Source organism: Fonsecaea erecta, assembly GCF_001651985.1.
Source record: "Fonsecaea erecta strain CBS 125763 chromosome Unknown Scaff1, whole genome shotgun sequence".
Lineage (NCBI taxonomy): Eukaryota > Fungi > Ascomycota > Eurotiomycetes > Chaetothyriales > Herpotrichiellaceae > Fonsecaea > Fonsecaea erecta.
Window position 1 is genome coordinate 4,100,078 of NW_017387244.1, and position 15,672 is coordinate 4,115,749.

At 53.5% G+C, this 15,672-nt stretch overlaps 6 protein-coding genes across 6 annotated transcripts; 5 read left to right on the plus strand and 1 right to left on the minus strand.

Moving 5' to 3' along the window:
* Window positions 1-527: 527 nt before the first annotated feature.
* AYL99_01448 (hypothetical protein) lies at window positions 528-2,031 on the plus strand (the record flags this gene model as incomplete). Its single annotated transcript, XM_018832964.1, has 2 exons — window positions 528-1,112; window positions 1,162-2,031. The coding sequence occupies 2 exons, from the start codon at window positions 528-530 to the stop codon at window positions 2,029-2,031; spliced, it is 1,455 nt and encodes a 484-aa protein (XP_018698843.1).
* A 543-nt stretch (window positions 2,032-2,574) lies between these two features.
* Window positions 2,575-4,626, plus strand: AYL99_01449 (hypothetical protein; the record flags this gene model as incomplete). The annotated part of the gene is made up of 7 exons (XM_018832965.1): window positions 2,575-2,679; window positions 2,738-2,808; window positions 2,877-3,168; window positions 3,237-4,052; window positions 4,127-4,231; window positions 4,299-4,390; window positions 4,485-4,626. 7 exons carry the CDS (start codon window positions 2,575-2,577, stop codon window positions 4,624-4,626), a joined length of 1,623 nt encoding a protein of 540 aa, XP_018698844.1.
* A 1,835-nt stretch (window positions 4,627-6,461) lies between these two features.
* On the plus strand, window positions 6,462-7,393 carry AYL99_01450 (hypothetical protein; the record flags this gene model as incomplete). Its single annotated transcript, XM_018832966.1, has 3 exons — window positions 6,462-6,660; window positions 6,721-7,262; window positions 7,346-7,393. 3 exons carry the CDS (start codon window positions 6,462-6,464, stop codon window positions 7,391-7,393), a joined length of 789 nt encoding a protein of 262 aa, XP_018698845.1.
* A 103-nt stretch (window positions 7,394-7,496) lies between these two features.
* Window positions 7,497-8,904, plus strand: AYL99_01451 (hypothetical protein; the record flags this gene model as incomplete). Its single annotated transcript, XM_018832967.1, has 4 exons — window positions 7,497-7,555; window positions 7,615-7,654; window positions 7,712-8,013; window positions 8,106-8,904. The coding sequence occupies 4 exons, from the start codon at window positions 7,497-7,499 to the stop codon at window positions 8,902-8,904; spliced, it is 1,200 nt and encodes a 399-aa protein (XP_018698846.1).
* Window positions 8,905-9,333: 429 nt separating this feature from the next.
* AYL99_01452 (hypothetical protein) lies at window positions 9,334-11,556 on the minus strand (the record flags this gene model as incomplete). Its single annotated transcript, XM_018832968.1, has 4 exons — window positions 9,334-9,567; window positions 9,663-10,125; window positions 10,221-10,655; window positions 10,760-11,556. 4 exons carry the CDS (start codon window positions 11,554-11,556, stop codon window positions 9,334-9,336), a joined length of 1,929 nt encoding a protein of 642 aa, XP_018698847.1.
* Window positions 11,557-12,561: 1,005 nt separating this feature from the next.
* Window positions 12,562-14,394, plus strand: AYL99_01453 (T-complex protein 1, eta subunit; the record flags this gene model as incomplete). Its single annotated transcript, XM_018832969.1, has 3 exons — window positions 12,562-12,610; window positions 12,690-13,181; window positions 13,256-14,394. The coding sequence occupies 3 exons, from the start codon at window positions 12,562-12,564 to the stop codon at window positions 14,392-14,394; spliced, it is 1,680 nt and encodes a 559-aa protein (XP_018698848.1).
* Between the last annotated feature and the right edge of the window lie 1,278 nt (window positions 14,395-15,672).

Consider the following 15,672-nt stretch of genomic DNA (forward strand, 5'->3'; position numbering starts at 1 on the left):
AACAATTCGACAGCGATATATAAATATTCTCCGTTCTCGACTCTCAACAATCGGCACTGAGATTCGGTTGTTTACTGTTTACCGATTGTGTTATCTGAAGCATCTTTTGTCCCCCTTCGCTCTTGTCCGGCTCTGACTCTAGCAGATATATAAATCCGGGGGGCCAATCAACCATCTTTGCGCCCTCCAATCACTGAATTTTGCGCCACGTGTTGGTGTCGACTATCCCCAGACTTTCTCTCCCGGCCGTATCAGTCACTGCTCCCCAGGAAGTACGGCACATTCACGAGTCGCACTGCTATTTTTAGGCGAAGCTGCCGTGGCTATGAAAGAATATTGAGGCGGATACGGCAGATGCTCTAGACGATCTCGGAAACGGCTGCTACGGCGAGCGGAAGATTGTTTATTTCAAAGAACTAGTTCGTGCCTGAGCGGGATTCGCCGCCAAATCGGATACAAGAGCTCCAAACAAGCCTGTCTGTGTCCTTCGTCAATCTACATTCCCAGCTCGTCTAGTGTATGTCGTTATGGCGGAATCATCTGCACCCTCTCTTTTGCACAAATTGGCCGCCAGGCTAAACCGAGACCCTGGAACGCCAGTCGAAACGCCGACCGAGTCCTTCTGGCAAGTCCCTCGTCAGGCTTTTGCTGATCAACAGTCAGAGACTTTGCCCAAGGAAGCCGATGTCATTATCATCGGCTCGGGTATTGCTGGTATAAGCGTGGCGCAACATTTGCTCCATTTGCAGCCATCACAGAAAATTACCATCCTCGAGGCCCGGTCGGCGATATCGGGAGCAACAGGCCGTAATGGTGGACATATCAAAGCCGTCCCATGGGCTGACTATGATGAACTCAAGGAAGCACTCGGCAAGGAGAGCGCAATCAAGATCACAAACTTCCGGCTTGCTCACTTGGATGCTTTTGTCAATGAGGCTGCGGCATTAGGCGAAGCTGGCAAAGCTGGCTTGGTGCGCCGCGTGGAGGGAGTAAGTGCTGTTTTCAACAAGGACGTCTGGGAGTCGGCGAAGACCAAGTTGCAAGTGTGGCTTGAGGACTACCCGGACCACCGCGAGAATTGGAGCGTACATGAGGGAGAGGAAGAGATGAAGGTATCACGGATCCCCCAAGAAGAGGTTTCTTCTGCTCACATAGTCCCAGAAATTTGGCTTTGTCAACGCCTATGGATGCATCAACGGCCCTTCAGGAGCAGCATGGCCGTATCGATTTGTGGGTGCCGTACTATCAAAGCTGCTCGCGAGCGGCCAGGTCAGCCTCGAAACGCACACCGCTGCAGAGGAGGTACGCCGAAGTCAATCTCCAGGTCGCCCGTACAAAGTGCAAACATCGCGGGGCATGATATCGGCAAACCATGTCATCCACTGCACGAATGGGTACGCCGCACATCTGCTTCCCTTCCTGACGGGCAAACTCTGGCCCATGCGAGGGCAGATGACGGTCCAGTCGGTCCCTGACGTGTTTCCACGACTTGGTGCTTCGAGGTCGTGGAGCACCAGGTGGGCGAGAGGCTATGATTACATCACGCAATCTCCTGATGAAGACGGCTCACTGTATCTCGGTGGAGGGTTCTTTCAAGGCGGCCCAGAGAAAGACGAGGACTTGGGGAACACGGACGACAGCCAGCTGAGTGCGCAATGCCTCGAGCATCTGGAAAAGGTCCCATCGAGAGCATTCATTCACGGGACCGGTGCAAGGATCGAGAAGAAATGGACCGGGATCATGGGGTTCACGGGAGATGGGTTGCCCTTGGTCGATCGTGTTCGAGAGTTCATGTCTGGCCGGGCTGAGTGTGATCCCGAAATCGGGGCAGAATGGATCGCCGCAGGGTGGGATGGTTACGGCATGGTCCATTGCTGGCTCGCCGGAAAGGCACTCGCCCATATGGTCCTGGGACGCGAACACGAGGTTCTTGAGTGGTTTCCGAAGCATGAGTTCGGATGCAGCAAGGAGAGGCTCGATCAGATGAGTCCGGAAGGCGCCCTCAAACGATTCCTTGGCTCGTTGGAGTGATAGAGAGCGCCAATAATGCGACTTCAGCCACGATGGCCTCCTCGATGCTCTCGATGTACCGACCGACACTCGGCTGTTATTTCTCCAGTGTTCCTCTTCCACCACCCAACTATCAACATATCAATATACATAGTGGCCGTATCTAGAACAATCAAAAGAGGCAGCCCCAACCAGCACAGAATTTGACCCGGCGTCTTGGCCTCGGCGCAAAGGGTTTTGATTCGATACATGGCGGCGGGCTTCAGCGTCGACACCACCGGAGATCAGCTGTCCTAACTGGCTGATCTGCTCATTTCTCCGCATATCGAGAGAGAGTCCCACCAGGTCCGGGCTGAAGCTTGTCGGGAATAGTTCGAAAGCAGTGGCAACGTTCCACGATGCTGGTCAGTTGATAAGGGGTCTTTCCCATAATGGGGGTGCTATCCGGGAGGTCTGCTAAAAGGATAGATAGACCTCCCTCCCCTTCCCACCAGTTCATCGGCATCGTTGTGCTGCTTCAAAACATATCATCGAGCATCACGGGCTACCTGTCATACCGACAAGATGACTTACGAGAGACTCCCGCCGGGAACGCAGAGGATCGAGGACCGGACCGGACAGAAGATCCTGTTGGCACCTCAGCCAAATGCGGATCCCAACCAGCCACTGGTGAGTCTCTGGGCTTGTGAGGGTATGATGGTGGAATGCTTTCTCACATCTGCAACAGAACTGGTCGGCTTTTCGCAAGTCGTTGCATATGGTCATCCTGTGCTTCTATGCATTGATGGTGTTTGCCATGTAAGTTCTACTTGGCCCCTCATGATGCAGTCAGTGTCTTGCAATGGACTGATCCGTATACTCTCCAGCCTCTGCGTCGCCGTTCCCCTCTGGCAAGACTTCAACACCGAGCTTGGGATGAGCTATGCCGTTCTAAATGACGGCTACGCCACAAATATGGCAACCCTATCCGTCGGGTGCATCATCTTCGTGCCCTTCGCTCTTCGAATCGGACGGAGGCCAGTCTACATTGCGACGGCGTTGGTCATGCTTGCTGCCGCTGTGTGGCAAGCAAAGATGTTTACGATCGGAGATATGATCGGGGCAAACGCTATTTCGGGTCTTGCAGGAGCTGTGAATGAAGCCATCTTCCAGGTTACTGTATGTGCCCCTTCTGCATTTGCAGATGGATATCTGCGGGCTGCTCTTTACTGACACTGCTGTAATAGGTTTCGGACCTCTTCTTCGTGCATCAGCGCGGCACCATGAATGGGATCTACCTTGTCATTGTTATCATTGGCAACTATCTCGGCCCGGTTGCCTCGGGATATGTCGCCGTTTCACAGGACTGGCGATGGGTGTATTGGTACTGCACCATCTTCATGGCCGCGGTGACTTTGGCGATGATTTTCTTCCTCGAAGAGACCAAATACACTCCCCCCGTATTAGCCGGTCGGGAAGTCGTCATCTCGACCTCGATCGAACAGCCAGATAACCTCACCAAGGTCAGCAGCACCAGCAAAAGCAACGCCCGCGGCTCGATCTCTGTCGATTCCACCGACGCCGCCAATAACGAACGTCGCCGTCTCGTTGACATCGACACCTCCATCCCCATAAAGTCGTACTGGGAGCGCCATTCCCTGTGGTCTGCCGACAAGCAAGCCACTTCCGAACAACGCAGCCTGTGGATGCACTTCTATCAGCCGTTCCAGATCCTGGTCACGTTCCCCGCCGTCATGTTCACGGCGTTGCAGTATGGTTTCTGTATTGCCATGTTGGCCATCCTGGCTGTGACCCAGGCGACGCTGTACCCGTTCCCGCCGTACAATTTCACCCCGATCGGAGTCGGCAACATGAACTTGCCACCCGCCATCGGAGCCATCCTGGGCTCTCTGTTCGGCGGCCCTCTCAACGACTACTTCATTCTGCAGGTCGCAAAACGACGGGGCGGCATTTACGAACCCGAGACTCGACTTTGGCTGTTCTTGGTCCCGGGCTTCTGCATGCCCATCGGATTGTTCATGTATGGGTTGACTATCTCCAAGGTAGGAATCAATTTCCCCCAGAGCAGGTCTCTGTTTGAAGTCGATGTGTATGGAACTGACATGCTGTCTTGAAGGGAATGGCGTGGCCTGTCAACGCCGTCGGGGCTGGGTTCATCGGCGCGGCGATCGGCGGCTGCGGTGACATTTCTCTGACATACTGTCAGGACTGCTACCAATATGTAAGTTGAGCCAGCACCTGGCACGTCACCTTTCGGGAGACTCCCTGCTTACTCCTTCTCTCCACAGATCCTCGGGGACGCCCTGACATCGGTGGTCTTCGTGCGCAACATTATTTCTACCGCGCTCGTCTTCGCAATCACGCCCTGGATGAACAACATGTAAGTCTTCCCCAGACGAGTGATCCTCTCCCAAAGGAGTTCCACAAAGTCATCCCCACAAACATATATTTGGTGCTGACGATGAATTCAACAGGGGCGTATACAACATGTTTGTTCTGCTGGGCTGTCTCGGTATTGCCGTGGCTCTCACCTGCGTGCCATTGATTATTTGGGGGCGCACATGGAGAGCGAGACTGGCGGGACGGTATGAGTATTTCGCGGCCAAGCAATATTGATTGATCGATTACTTGTGGGATAGCTGGGATTAACACAGAAAACGTCGAGCTTTTAGAGGAAGTCTTGCAGACTTTTGATCAGCCCTTATCAATATGAGCAGTGGAAGATCCGAAGCATTTCCCATTTTCTTTTTGGGAGGGGAACTCCTTGAAAGGCCCGTGTGCAGCAGAGATATGGATGGAATACGAGCTGCCAGCCACATGTTGACTCAAAGCATGCCTGCTGCCCGTTCTTTGTAGTCAATGTGAACAAAACTGACCCGACTGGATAATTTGCATCGCACCTCTTTCCCGCCCAGAACAAAACAAACAAGCGAGAAGCGGGCCTAGAACTGGCCGCGATGTGCTGGCAAGGGGGAGTGCCTGGATCACGGATTTGAGCAGAAGCTGGACACAAGACCAAATGCTGTCCCTCCCTCCACTACTTCAGCCTCGATACGAGCAAGAGGGACCCTAATCCCCGCCTGGTCAGGCAAAGAGCACGGCCCAATCGCTTGTAACCCAAAAACAAAAACAAAAAAAAACAGAACAAAAGCAAAAGGCTTTCAAACACAACTGGAGCATTTGGGAATTCTAGACGAGAGACTCGTCAAAGTTGTGTCATCCTTGCTGATTGTTCCAGAATCCCGAGCCTCGAGGGTGGGTTGGGAGAGAGAAAGGCAGGACAGGCAGCATTGAGCAATATTTGCCAGTGGCCAGCAGGAGGACTGCCGCAGGACCACTAATGAACGAAACGGCGAGAAGAAACCATTCAATCTGTTGAGATGCCTGTCCGGGATTCAACGCTGAGGGTGGTACAGAAGAACGATGCCCCTTCGGTCGGGCCACTCTTTGGTCAAAGACCTCGTGTGTAGTAAGCATAAGTGCCAGTCCTTGTTGCTTCTTTTTGTCTCAGAAGCTCCTCGTGTCCAGCCATCAAGGCTTTCTTTCTCCTGCCTCTGATTGAGCCGGTAAGGCTGGACCCCCTGGTGGTGCCCCCGTGTTCAGCACGTGACGCCCGCCGTGTGGCTTTTTCCGACACCTCCAGACGCGCGCCATGGCGTCTTTCTACTGACCCAGCAATTTCGGAACCCTTCAGCACGCTTATCATACCCTGGCAGTGAGCCAGAACACGTCCAAAAGTTCCACGCCACACCACCTCGACGGGCCCTGTTGAAAGGATGGAAATTCAGCCCCCATTGCCACACGTTTCCAAAATGCCACGGTGATCCGGCGTGGCTCACTGGGCTGGCTCAGAGATGTGCCTCTTTCCCCGAGGCTTTGGCCCTGCTTTCTACCGATATCCGAGACTGATTCTGCAGTCTGGACGTCGCACACGCCCCTGTTCGTGTCCGGGAGCACAGGCTGCCACCAGCAGAGGCGGGTATCCAATCTTCTGACAGCAATAAGGCTGAGGGGACAAAGAGAAACAGCGACCAGCACCCTGTGTAACCAGGGTAGGCTTCGGGCCTTTACACCGCTTGCTATGGACGAGAACGAACAGGGAAGCCCGACGGCCTCGTACTTTGCTTAAAAGATCCGGTCTTGGGCTTGGAAAAGGGCCAGCCCACCCCTTCGATCCTCAAGCATGAAGCTGCATGCTGCCGCCGCAGAATCCGACCAATGCCAGCCTTATCATCTCACGCCAATTTCGTATAGAATTGGTCTGCACGGGGAGAGGAAAGGGCCCTTCTGAGACCTAGCGTGTCCCCAGCACCCCGGCTGGGCCCTTGATCCCTCAAGCAACGTCGCTGTCCTCCATATTTTCCTCCCTCCAACCGTCCCAAGCAACGACAAGACGACGTTCAACTCTGCAACCTGAGGGGGCTTCCCGTGTTTGACGTCGCCTCCCCATGATGGCGACGCTGGCTTCGTCTCTGCGTCTGCTGCTGGCTCTGTTGACGGCACAAACGGTGGCCCAGGCTCCGGCAGACCCGCTCGCCAACTTCTGCAGGAGGTATGGCCACCAGACTGCGGTGATAGACCGGAAGCTGTACATTGACGGTGGTTGGCTATATGCGAACCCCATTTCACAGAATCCCATCCCCACAATGAGTACTGCCGAACTCTCCCACCGTCGTTGCAGAAGGTTCCATGCTAACGATGGTTCCGCAGATGAAGGCCTCCTGTTCTGCGATTTGAACGAGTCATACGAAACCATGCCGCCGGAATATGCTAACCTGACCAAGAACTCGTCGGTACCGGACGTTGCAGGAGGCACACTGTGGCAAGATGAGGTCAACAAGGTCTTCTGGCTGTACGGCGGCGAGTTCGCGACGGCGCCGTCGGCGTTTGAACTTTGGGGTTACGACGTGATCTTGAACCAGTGGAATCTGTCGTCCCCGATCCAAGGGTCGACCGCGCCGATACAGAGAGTGTCGTACGGGGCCGGGGTAGCGAGCAGTGATATTGGCATGGGCTTCTACTACGGAGGCTATCTCAATAACCTGACGAACCCTCTCTGGGAGGGCCCTCCGATGGCAACGAGCAACCTGATCATCTACGACATGGATCAAAACACTCTGACCAACAACACTGGGTACGATAATATCGGCCGAGCCGAGGGGATCATGGTGTATATTCCTGCATCCATGTCTGGTCTGCTTGTGTATTTCGGAGGAGTGAGCTTCCCATATGGCAACGAAACTGAGGTCCCGGTACGTGGGAGGCTTGGGACGACGACTCTCGAACAGAGACATGGCCCCTTGAAGATACAAATGCTGACTGACCATGTGTGAAGGCGCCCATGGACACCATCATGATATACGACATTTCAGACGGCAAGTAGAACATCCTGCACGCTCACCAAAATCTACTCAGCTCGTGAGGCTCATTTTTTCCTCCGAACAGCAAAGTGGTATACTCAGACAGCTACTGGAACTATCCCCGAGATGCGTCGCAACTTCTGTGGTGGTGCCACCTGGGCGGATGACCAGTCCTCTTACAACATGTGAGCTACCTGCCACGGGTGTATGGAGATGGCCTTTTCTAACCTGGAACGCGGCCCAGCTACCTCTATGGCGGATTTGGGTTTGGAGAGAACGTCACAGTGCGCTCGCCCTTTTTTTCTATGTGGTGTTGACATATCTCTGAAGAAGAATGGCAGGGCTTCGACGACGTCTACATCCTGACCATGCCGACCTTCGAATGGATCAAATGGTATCCGACCACGCCCGGGCCCGGCTCGCCGCATGGCCTGCTTACATGTAATGTCATTGACAGAGGGCAAATGATCGTCATGGGAGGCAACTTCACAAACAGCACGGCCTGCGACGTGCCCGCCATCCAAGGCCAGCATAACCTGAACCTGGGCCAGTATGACAGCACCGACGCCAAATGGTATCCGTACCTGCCGAATCTCACCGAGTACCTTGTCCCACCAGCAATCCTGCAAGTTGCAGGTGGCACGTAAGTTTTTCCCCTGTTCGTCATTTTGGGCACGTTTTCGCAAGTGACACCAGCGATCACAAGACTGACACGCGTTGTATTTGGTCGGCCAGACCTGAAGGCGGCGCCATTAACAATGCTCCAGTGACGGGATGGAGCGACGATCGGTTGTCTGTGTATTTCGGCGAGAAGGCTGTCGTCTCCTCACGCACGCCGACTCGCGCCCTGCCTAGCGCGACAGCAACGCCTCCGCCTCCGACGCCGACTCCTACCCACCGGCCGAGCAAGAAGACCGAGACGGGAGCGATCGTAGGGGGCACCGTCGGTGGTGTTGCTGCCCTAGTGCTCGCGATCGCGATCGTGTGGTTCTGCGTGAGGAGGTATAAGAAGAAGAAGAAGGCTAACCAAGCAGGGCCGGCAACAACACCTGTCCCCGGCGTCGCGCAGGCTTTTAGTCCCACCTCGCTGCAGCCGCAGTACGTGGTCGAGAAGCATTCGACGACGGTGGGTTCGCCGGGTTCGACCACCAGCCGCGTCGGCTCACCCAGCGACCAACTACACTCGTCGCAGTACAGCACGCCGCCGCCGCCTCCACCGCCTACCCTGATGCCGCACCCGGACTACCCGAACTACTACTACGCCGCGACGGCTCCGTTGCCTGGCCAGCAGCAGCAGCCGCCGCCGCCGCCGACGCACTATTACCCGGTCGCGATCCCCGGCCAGCAGCAGCATGGCATGTTTGCGTACCCGGCACAAGGGGGCCAGCCGATGGCAGGTCCCATGCCATTCTACCCGCCGCCCGCAGACCCGATACGCACGCAGAGCCACGAGATGCCGACTGTGCGCAGTCCTGAAATCGTCCAGGTCCACCAGCCCAAGCCGGTGAGGCCGCCTGAGGTCCTGGAGCAGTGAAAAAAAGGGGAGGACGGATTTGAGATTCGGAGGAAGGGGGTGGATCGAGCACGTTCCTCTCCGTTGTGCCTTGTTCCATGGAGATGGAGGATGGCAATTCTCACAAAACGATCCTGGGACCAAACACAGTATTAATTATTATTTTTCTGAATGCAATCTGACCCCCTCATACTTAAGACATACTTCATCTGCTACCCGCCTACAGCAGCGAGAGTATTTTAGATCGAATCGTTGATCTCCTTGAAAGCTGTTGTCTAACGAATAATTTCCGCTTGCCTATTCATGAAACATGCTAGCTGGAATATATATGTATATGAAAACAAACGGGACCGATTCCCTCGTATGAATTCAAAAAAGGAAATAATAAAGGGCTTCCCAGTCCATCAATGTCCATAAGTCGTATCCCACCCCTGGCTCTCCACAGGGTTCTCAAGCGTATACCTTTTGCGCGCTGAGAAAGTCCGCTTGCCGCGTTTCTGCCACCAGTCCGACGTGTCCGACTTGCCCGTCTCGAGAGACGTCGGCGATCCTGACCTTGACGTTTCGGAGAAGTCTCGCCCTCTCCAGCCCGCCGAGCGTCGTGCCTCCATCAGGAAGGTTGATGTGCGGATTGTCCCTTGTCAGACTGCTCACGTAGCCGAAGATATCGGGCGCGATGGTGTTCTGGATGTTTCCCCAACGAGAATGTTAGCCATATAATCCTCGTAATGGGAAGATGTCAAAGCATTCGGACAGATCTGCATGGCCAGATAACGTACCTTGCGAAGCCAGAAAGCGGCAATGGCTGCTCCGAACAGGACTGTTTGGGAGATAAAATCGACAGCGATCCAAAGTTTGTTCGTGGCATACCTAGCGTGGTACTCGCCACCTCTCATGTCGGTAATGGCGAAGCGAGGGTCGTCCCCGACAGCATCTAGGTCGAGATCATCAGGCAAGAGCATCGGGTCGTCCTCTTGAAGTTGGGAGGCGAAATAATATGTATTTAGAACCTGGCTGGCACCAGCGCCGATTTCCCACGAAGCCAGAGTGGAGTTCAAACACTCGAGAACACCGGCGTATGTGGGCAAGAGTTGCTTCTCAGAATAATCAGTATAGAAGCAGCTGTCAACGGGGTCCCAGTTGAGGGCCTTTTGGGTGGTGATTTGATTGACTGAGAGAAGGCCTTGAAAGAACCGTTCGGCAAATACGTCGTCATCAAATGGTGTGGAGTTTTCAGACGGGCTATTAGTCGCGTGTCAGCAGGTCCTCTGGCTCAAATTGGCCACATCACGACATCGTTCTAGTGGGTTTACGTTTTGTAAATTTGTACCACTTACTGCTTCCTGCGAGAATCTCGGATTCTGCGAGCACTGCAGCTGAGGCCGTTGCAATGTATTTTAAGCTCGACATATATCTGGACAACGGTGCAAGAGAACTGCACGGCCACGGACGAATTGTGCAGTCCAGAAATGGTAAAAGTTCGAGGAGAGGTGTGGTTGCTTGCTTTGTGGACTGCCGCGGAATCGCTCATATTCATGGCGAGCAAAGCTGGTTGGATGATGCCATTGTGGTATTGCGATGCATGGAGAAGCGTCCAATTAGAGCATTCCACCTGTAAAAAGGACATTTCGGAGTTGAAGTCTCCAACAGGTGTGTATCCGTTGGAACGATTCGAGACAGCGTAAACATAATAACCGGCATTTGAACTATACCAGTTCTTTGATGGCTTAGAGACATCCTTCCAGTTTGTTGTCTTGTCACTAAGGTCGTATCTAGTTCTCAGGAGAGACAATCAGAGCCACATATTCAGAGGACAACGAGGTCAATGAAGAATGGAGAGGCGTTGAGGGCAAACTTGTTGACTTGCAAGACTTACGGATATCCTGAAGGAAAAGGGACGAGAGCTCCACCGGCATAGTCAGACGGATTAGGTGATCCGGCATCCCATTGGTAAGACAGACCAGAAGTGGTATAGACGCCATATTGTAGGTTCATATATTCGAGAAAGGACGACGAGTATCCTGCGTAGCTTGCATTCTGAAATGCTGACGGAGCGGAAAACGTGCGATATGCGACAGTTTGGTTCGAGTAAGGGCCAGATAATTGATATGTGTACTCCTCCTTGCCGGCCTGACTTCCGAGGTAGTAAAAGGACCACATGATGATCAAGCCAACACTGATCGAGTCGAACACCCGTAAAGATAGTGTGGAGCGCAATGTGCTGATCATAGACATGCTCGCCTGGTATTGCTCTAGCCTCGCCACGTACTCTCCTTTCTCTGCTCTCCACAACGCTAGTCGTTTCAAGAAGGTTGTGAAGATCAAGACGAAGACAATAGTGAAGGCGGTTGCGAGCTGGCCATTGAAGCGAATGAGATACGTGGTCAGCATGCTGACTTCGTCTACGAAATAGGCGGAGTGCCAACTGTCTCGATGCTCCGCCCATAGACACAAGCCGATCTTGACCATCAATACAATAGGAATTAGGCACAGGCCAACATCGTACAAATCCAGTAAAATTTCGTAGAATCGATTGTTGGCTAGTGGTTTGGGATCGGAAGGCCAAGCTGTGGGAATCGATGTGTCTTGCCGGAAGGTCGGTAGCGACGTATTGGAGTTGTTGAGCTCTCTCATCTGCACAAACCCAGTTTCTTTGATTGGCATGACGGGCATGGTGATAGATTGCCGCCCGCCAGTACACCAGAGACAAAATCCGCAGTAAAAAGGGACAATCGACGATAATGAAGTTCAGCGCAATTCTCATAGAAGATGTTCGAGAAGCCAGGCCAAAGAACAAGAACCAGAAAAGAAACAAGGCCAATCCATTTCTTTAAAGCTAGTCGACGACCGCACGACCATCTTGCGGTTATCCATCACCAGCAGGAACTCCGATAAAGTGGCGGTAGTCGAGGCTGGCTGCAGCAAGACAAGAGCATTTGCTTGATGTTCTTTTGGGAAGCCGAATTTAAAGCCATGTCGTTTTCGGGATGATGTGATACCCGTGTGGAAAATAGAGATACCGCATGAGCGACTGGATTCAGCCACTGCAGGGCTCATTTACCTTTTGAGGCCACAACAGGGCCTATCCACCCCGCCTAGTGCTGGCACGCGCAAGCCACAACCTACCCGATGATATTCGCATCCCTTTTCTTGAGCGCAAGCTCGCCTTGCCCTCAAGCATGGCGTCTCGAGGTCGTTGAGACAAGCTTTCTTTCGCCCTTCATGCCCGAGCGCCCTGGAGCCTCTCGACACGATCAAGGTTTCGGTTGAATAGACGATGAGAGTAGGCATGGGCGCGACCACGTGGTGCGCCTCGGCTTGGAAGTCCAGTTCGAAGTCTGCAGCACTCGGAGCCCGATGCAGGATTGGGAGAGTCTGATTCTGAGGTTATTGGTCATTAGATCCCTCTAATGGCCACAGGAGGTTGCGGGCTCGAAGTGGCGGTTTGGAATCCGATAAGAATAGGGGAATGAGCGAGGGGAGAAGCGGCGAGGCCGAAGAAGGGTGGAGGGACGGAAGGTATTCCGACTGGTATAACAAGCCCGCCGTAGACAAATTGCATATCTGGTCCTAATACTCCGTCGATCATGAAATTCGAAAAAGTTCCCTCTAGAAAAGCATCTCGTGGGGAATACTCAATATATTGTGAATTCCCTTTAGATAACTGTGAGCCCTAAGATGGCAGCTTTTGGAGGACAGACGCCCACGATCATCGTGCTCAAGGAAGGTCAGAAAGCCCCTCAACCAACACCATCCCTCGACATGATTTGTTCCGTGCGTTTACTCACACCACTCGTGGCATTCAGGCACCGATGCCTCTCAAGGCAAACCCCAGGTAATTTCCAACATAAATGCCTGTCTCGCCGTGCAAAGTACAATCAAAAGCACCCTCGGCCCTTACGGTGGTGACTTACTCCTCGTCGACGCCAACGGAAAACAAACAATTACAAATGATGGTGCGACGGTAATGCGCCTGCTTGACATAGTGCACCCAGCTGCCAGGATCTTAACGGACATAGCCCGGAGTCAAGATGCAGAGGTGGGTGACGGAACGACCTCCGTCGTTGTGTTGGCAGGAGAAATATTGAAGGAAGTAAAAGAGTTGGTTGAGCAAGGCGTTTCGACGCAGACCATTGTCAAGGGATTGAGGAGGGCCAGCGCAATGGCGATCAATAAGATCAAAGAGATTGCCGTGAATGTGGACGACGGGACAAATAAGAGAGAGACACTCCGGAAATTGGCGGCCACTGCGATGAGTAGTAAACTTATTCACCGAAATTCAGGTTTCTTCACCAAGAGTAAGTTTCACTCTATCACGCCAACACGGGAGGCGCCAGTGTCTGGGCTTGCTGACAATGAGGAAACTGTATAGTGGTCGTCGACGCAGTCCTAAGCCTCGATCAAGAGGACCTGAACGAGAAGCTCATCGGCATCAAGAAAATCACCGGCGGCGCATTGGAAGACTCTCTCTTTGTGGATGGCGTTGCCTTCAAGAAGACCTTCTCCTACGCCGGCTTTGAACAACAACCGAAGTCTTTCAAGAATCCTAAAATCGTGTGCCTGAACGTCGAGTTGGAGCTAAAGGCAGAGAAAGACAATGCAGAGGTACGGATCGATCAGGTGTCCGAATACCAGGCGATAGTGGACGCCGAGTGGCAGATCATATATGACAAGATGGAGGCACTATACAAGACAGGCGCGAAGGTGGTCTTGTCGAAACTGCCAATCGGCGATTTGGCAACGCAGTACTTTGCGGATAGAGATATCTTTTGTGCGGGTCGTGTCTCCTCTGACGATTTGGAGCGTGTATGCCAGGCCACCGGGGCTGTCACACAGAGCACCTGCAGCGACATCCTGCCGGCGCATTTGGGGACGTGTGGCCTGTTCGAAGAGCGCCAAATTGGTGGTGAGCGGTACAACCTGTTCAGTCACTGTCCGGAGGCCAAGACATGCACGTTGATTCTGAGAGGGGGAGCCGAGCAGTTCATTGCCGAAGTTGAGCGGTCGCTGCACGATGCTATCATGATTGTCAAGCGAGCCTTGAAAAATCATACCATCGTCGCCGGTGGCGGTGCCACCGAAATGGAAATTTCCGGGTACTTGCACAGATTTGCAGACAAGAACGTGCCTCACAAGCAGCAGGCGGTAGTGAAGGCCTTCGCAAAGGCCTTGGAGTGCATACCTCGTCAGTTGTGTGACAACGCGGGTTTCGATGCCACAGATATCCTCAATCGACTACGGGTGGAACACAGAAAAGGGAATACCTGGGCAGGGGTGGACTTTGATCACGAAGGTGTGCGGGATAACATGGAAGCCTTCGTCTGGGAACCTGCCTTGGTCAAGGTGAATGCCGTCTCGGCAGCTGTGGAGGCCGCATGCCTGATTTTGAGCGTCGACGAGACCATCAAAAACGAGGAGAGTCAAGGTCCGCAAGCGCCCGCGAGAGGCTTGCCACCCGGTGCCGCCCAGCGAGCATTGAGAGGAAGAGGGAGGGGGATGCCGAGACGGTGAAGAACTCAAGGTCTAGACACTGCTGCATTTGGACATTGGGAGTTCGCAGATCCAACGGCATCCCACTGAGCGGGAATTGAAAAACGGTCCACGCATACAGTCCTGCGGCGCAGGAACATGAGTACCTATGAAGAACGAAAAAAGAGTCCACGCATGATACCACTAGATATCCGGCTTCTCTCGGCAACTGGACACGAGGTATTGCCATCACGAAACAAATCTCAAGATATCCACCATCGAGCTGACGGAGTTCTCGGTCTCTGTGACTTCTTTCAGTGCTGGCCGCAGCAGTTGCTGCTCGTTTCCACCGCAAACGATGCAGATACGGAAAATCAAGCACTGCAATACCGAGATACGTAACTACTCTTGAGCGGATGGAGCTCAGATGAGTGTAATGATCCGGAGAAGATCTGAGGCCCATGAGTGACTGATGTGTCATGACATCGAGTCGGTATTATTAGAAGAGAGGTCGCGAAGCCTTGCTGTACCTGATCACGGGCGAGACTGCAAGGATGGCCGTCAGCCTCGTCAACATATCTGCTCAAAAGGACCAGGAGCCAACATCGTCAATCAAGTGATATCTACTCAGGACTCGGTACAGAGCCATGAGAGCTTACCTTCAACTCACTGTGGCGTCGGAACCACTCGTGAGGCGCCGGAAAAATTGACTCGCTTCTGTAAGCCACTTCACTAGGCGATATATAAGGGGGTCTCCTGTACTTTTGCTCATTGATCGTATCGGCGGCCTGTGCCCCTGGTCCACCTGCCTGGTGAAACGAGAGGGGAAGACCTGGTACTTTGGCCCTAATCTCGTTATAATATGTCTCCTGGTAAGGACTGCTGCTTGTGGAACATCAAAGTAGGGCAATCTTGCGCCTCACGTGTTGGACACGTTTGGATTCTTTCGTCAGCCACAAGTTTGAACCTTACACATGAGAGCAGTGGCTAAGCGTTCGTGATCATCGCGGGAACGCCGATCCCATCGAGGTCTTGGTCTCATTCCCGTGGCTTTTTTGAGGTTGCAAAGCCCGAACAAGAACCCGCGTAGAATGGCATTGGGTCGTGTTGGGCACAGACACCGCCTCATTGGGTGTTCCATTAGACCGGGTACACCAGAGGGTGCGGGGATATGATCGGTGAGGGCTGCAGCTTCCCATTGCAGCGGAGCTGTACCTATTCTGTCATCGCCTTCGGGGTCATAGAAGACAGTCAACACCTGAATTGGCTCCCAGCTCGTATTGCCGGTGCAGAAAGCTTCATGATTGACGGGAGCTGCAT